This window comes from Aphanomyces astaci (assembly GCF_000520075.1).
Source record: "Aphanomyces astaci strain APO3 unplaced genomic scaffold supercont1.533, whole genome shotgun sequence".
NCBI classification, from domain to species: Eukaryota; Oomycota; class Saprolegniomycetes; order Saprolegniales; family Verrucalvaceae; genus Aphanomyces; species Aphanomyces astaci.
The window spans coordinates 606-2,627 of record NW_009798796.1 but is presented as its reverse complement, the minus strand read 5'-3'; the positions used below and the strand labels follow the sequence as shown (position 1 = coordinate 2,627).

Genomic DNA, 2,022 nt, shown 5'->3' with positions numbered 1-2,022 from the left:
ACAAAATCGTTACAACTACCAAGCAGCCTTGGACCTCGTAGCTATTGCTAGCAAAATACGCCCCCACCGCCACATAATACAAAGCATCAACTAAAGTTTGTCAAAGAGAGTATTGCGTCGTTGTTGGGGACCATCAAACAAAATTGCACCAACGTTTGCAACAACTACGAACATCTGTTTTATGGAGTTAGGGCCAACCGATGGTAACTAGCGAGTAGAAGTGGCAGAATGTTATCGCCCGACAAGCCTTGCCTTCGTTTCAACCCCCCACTGTCACGGCTGGCAGCAACAGTACACTGTTAAGAACTATGCGTAGCATGCACTTGGAGGGACGGGGTGCTGCGGCCATCTCTGAGGGGAATCAATTTCCATGGGTCGCCATCGTTCCTGTTAAATGCGAGCCTCACGTCCCCTAAGGGGTCGTTGTTGGAGACGAACTTCTTGTAGCCGTCCACCCAGACGGGGCTCTTGGCCCAGGTTTTTCTGGTAGAGTTCACCGTGAACCAGTAAGTGGTGTTGAACGCAACATCAATAGGGGGCTTGGGGGTCCATTGGTATTTGTATTTGGCCCCATCGACGGGGTCACTGATGGAGATGAACCCAAAGGCGATTGACTCGGTGCAATGGGGAAGGTCTAGAAGAAAGACTCTCGTGAATATATATTGGTTTGCACAACTATTAGGGGGTTGAACAACTATTAGGGGGATGAGTGTATAAATGGGGCGTTGGTTACCGTTGACGGATGGGCACAACTCTGGTCGAAACCACATCGACGGGTGGGAGGGAACTCTTTCAAATTCCAACGGTTCGACGGTAAAGTTGAAAGAATTCAGGGTCAGAGTTGAGGTGGCTCTAACACCGGGAGCGTTGTCATGAGCTCCTGATAACGCCTGGGTGCGGAATCGAACCGCCCATGTTATCTCTGAGGCGATGCGGAAGCCGTGATGGCTTAGTCCAGTGATGGATGGGGGGTTGTCAAACGCCACTTTAGACGCAGCGGCGTCGGCGGCGACGGCGGCGTGGACGAGAGCAGCAAGGAACTTCATGGCAATAAGTGAAATCGAGAAATGAAGAAGGGGCAGACATCGTCCTTTGTTTGGGTATTTTATAATACCGGTACAACGAAGAATTCAACGACCAAGCCATACGATACTCGTTGAATGTTTCTGGGTACTTCCGTTATGGATGGATTATTTGAAAGGTCCGACCATACTTAGAGCATCTCCAACGGGGGTTTCTATATCGATGTCCCTATCACCAAAACCTGTTACAATAGTGGTACCATCGAAGTTACGGATAATTTGGGGATCCGGGTCTTTTTGTCCCCATTTCGCTCGGACGTCCCAATAACATTTTGGGGACATCCCCATAATTTGGGGACAAAATCGCCCGGATAAGCCCCAAATTATCCGCAATGTAACATGAAAAAACGGTACAACCGAAGTTTTGAGATATAGAGTTGGGATAGGGACCCGCGTTGGAGATGCCCTTATACTAACTAGTATGCGACTAATCCGATTGAGTAGCATTGATGTGCTAGATCGAATGAAATCGCTTTAGATTTAAGTTAACCCAATCAAAATCCATAGGTTTAGGAAAGTATTCACAGTCAGAATTGGTCGGTCGGACCTTTTTTCAGTTATGTGTAAGTTAGCTTATCATTATGGTGTAGACGGCTTGGTAAACTGCGAGGCATTTGTTGTAGTATTTGCCATGCCATTCTACCCCCATTATTTATATCTTGATTTAAGTATACTGGGGGTTATCTATATATACTGACGGCTATACCGGTATGACCACTCGACTCGCTAAAGAGAAGGTCGATCTTGGACATTAACTTGAAATGCGACAAACTGTCTGTCATCGAGTACTGTATGGCTTATGGTTACTGTAGTCATCGAGTATTCAATGGCTTATGGTTATTATACAATACTCGATGACAGACAGTACGCTTCAACGTTATGGCACTTGTCGCATGTCAAGTTAATGTCCAGATCGACCTTCAATTACTCGTTTCTATGT

General features: G+C 46.6%; 1 protein-coding gene across 1 annotated transcript; it reads right to left on the bottom strand.

Moving 5' to 3' along the window:
• Positions 1 to 154: 154 nt before the first annotated feature.
• Positions 155 to 1,110, bottom strand: H257_19375 (hypothetical protein). Its single transcript, XM_009848521.1, has 2 exons — positions 734 to 1,110; positions 155 to 634 (listed from the first exon to the last, which is right to left on the bottom strand). The coding sequence occupies exons 1-2, from the start codon at positions 1,044 to 1,046 to the stop codon at positions 300 to 302; spliced, it is 648 nt and encodes a 215-aa protein (XP_009846823.1). The 5' UTR covers positions 1,047 to 1,110; the 3' UTR covers positions 155 to 299.
• Between the last annotated feature and the right edge of the window lie 912 nt (positions 1,111 to 2,022).

What these genes read in the sequence shown, in the direction of transcription:
- H257_19375 (XM_009848521.1), bottom strand. Translation starts at nt 1,046, where the DNA reads ATGAAGTTCCTTGCTGCTCTCGTCCACGCCGCCGTCGCCGCCGACGCC. An exon ending in GTTGTGCCCATCCGTCAACG is followed by an intron (nt 635 to 733) that starts GTAACCAACGCC and finishes TCTTTCTTCTAG; the next exon opens with ACCTTCCCCATTGCACCGAG.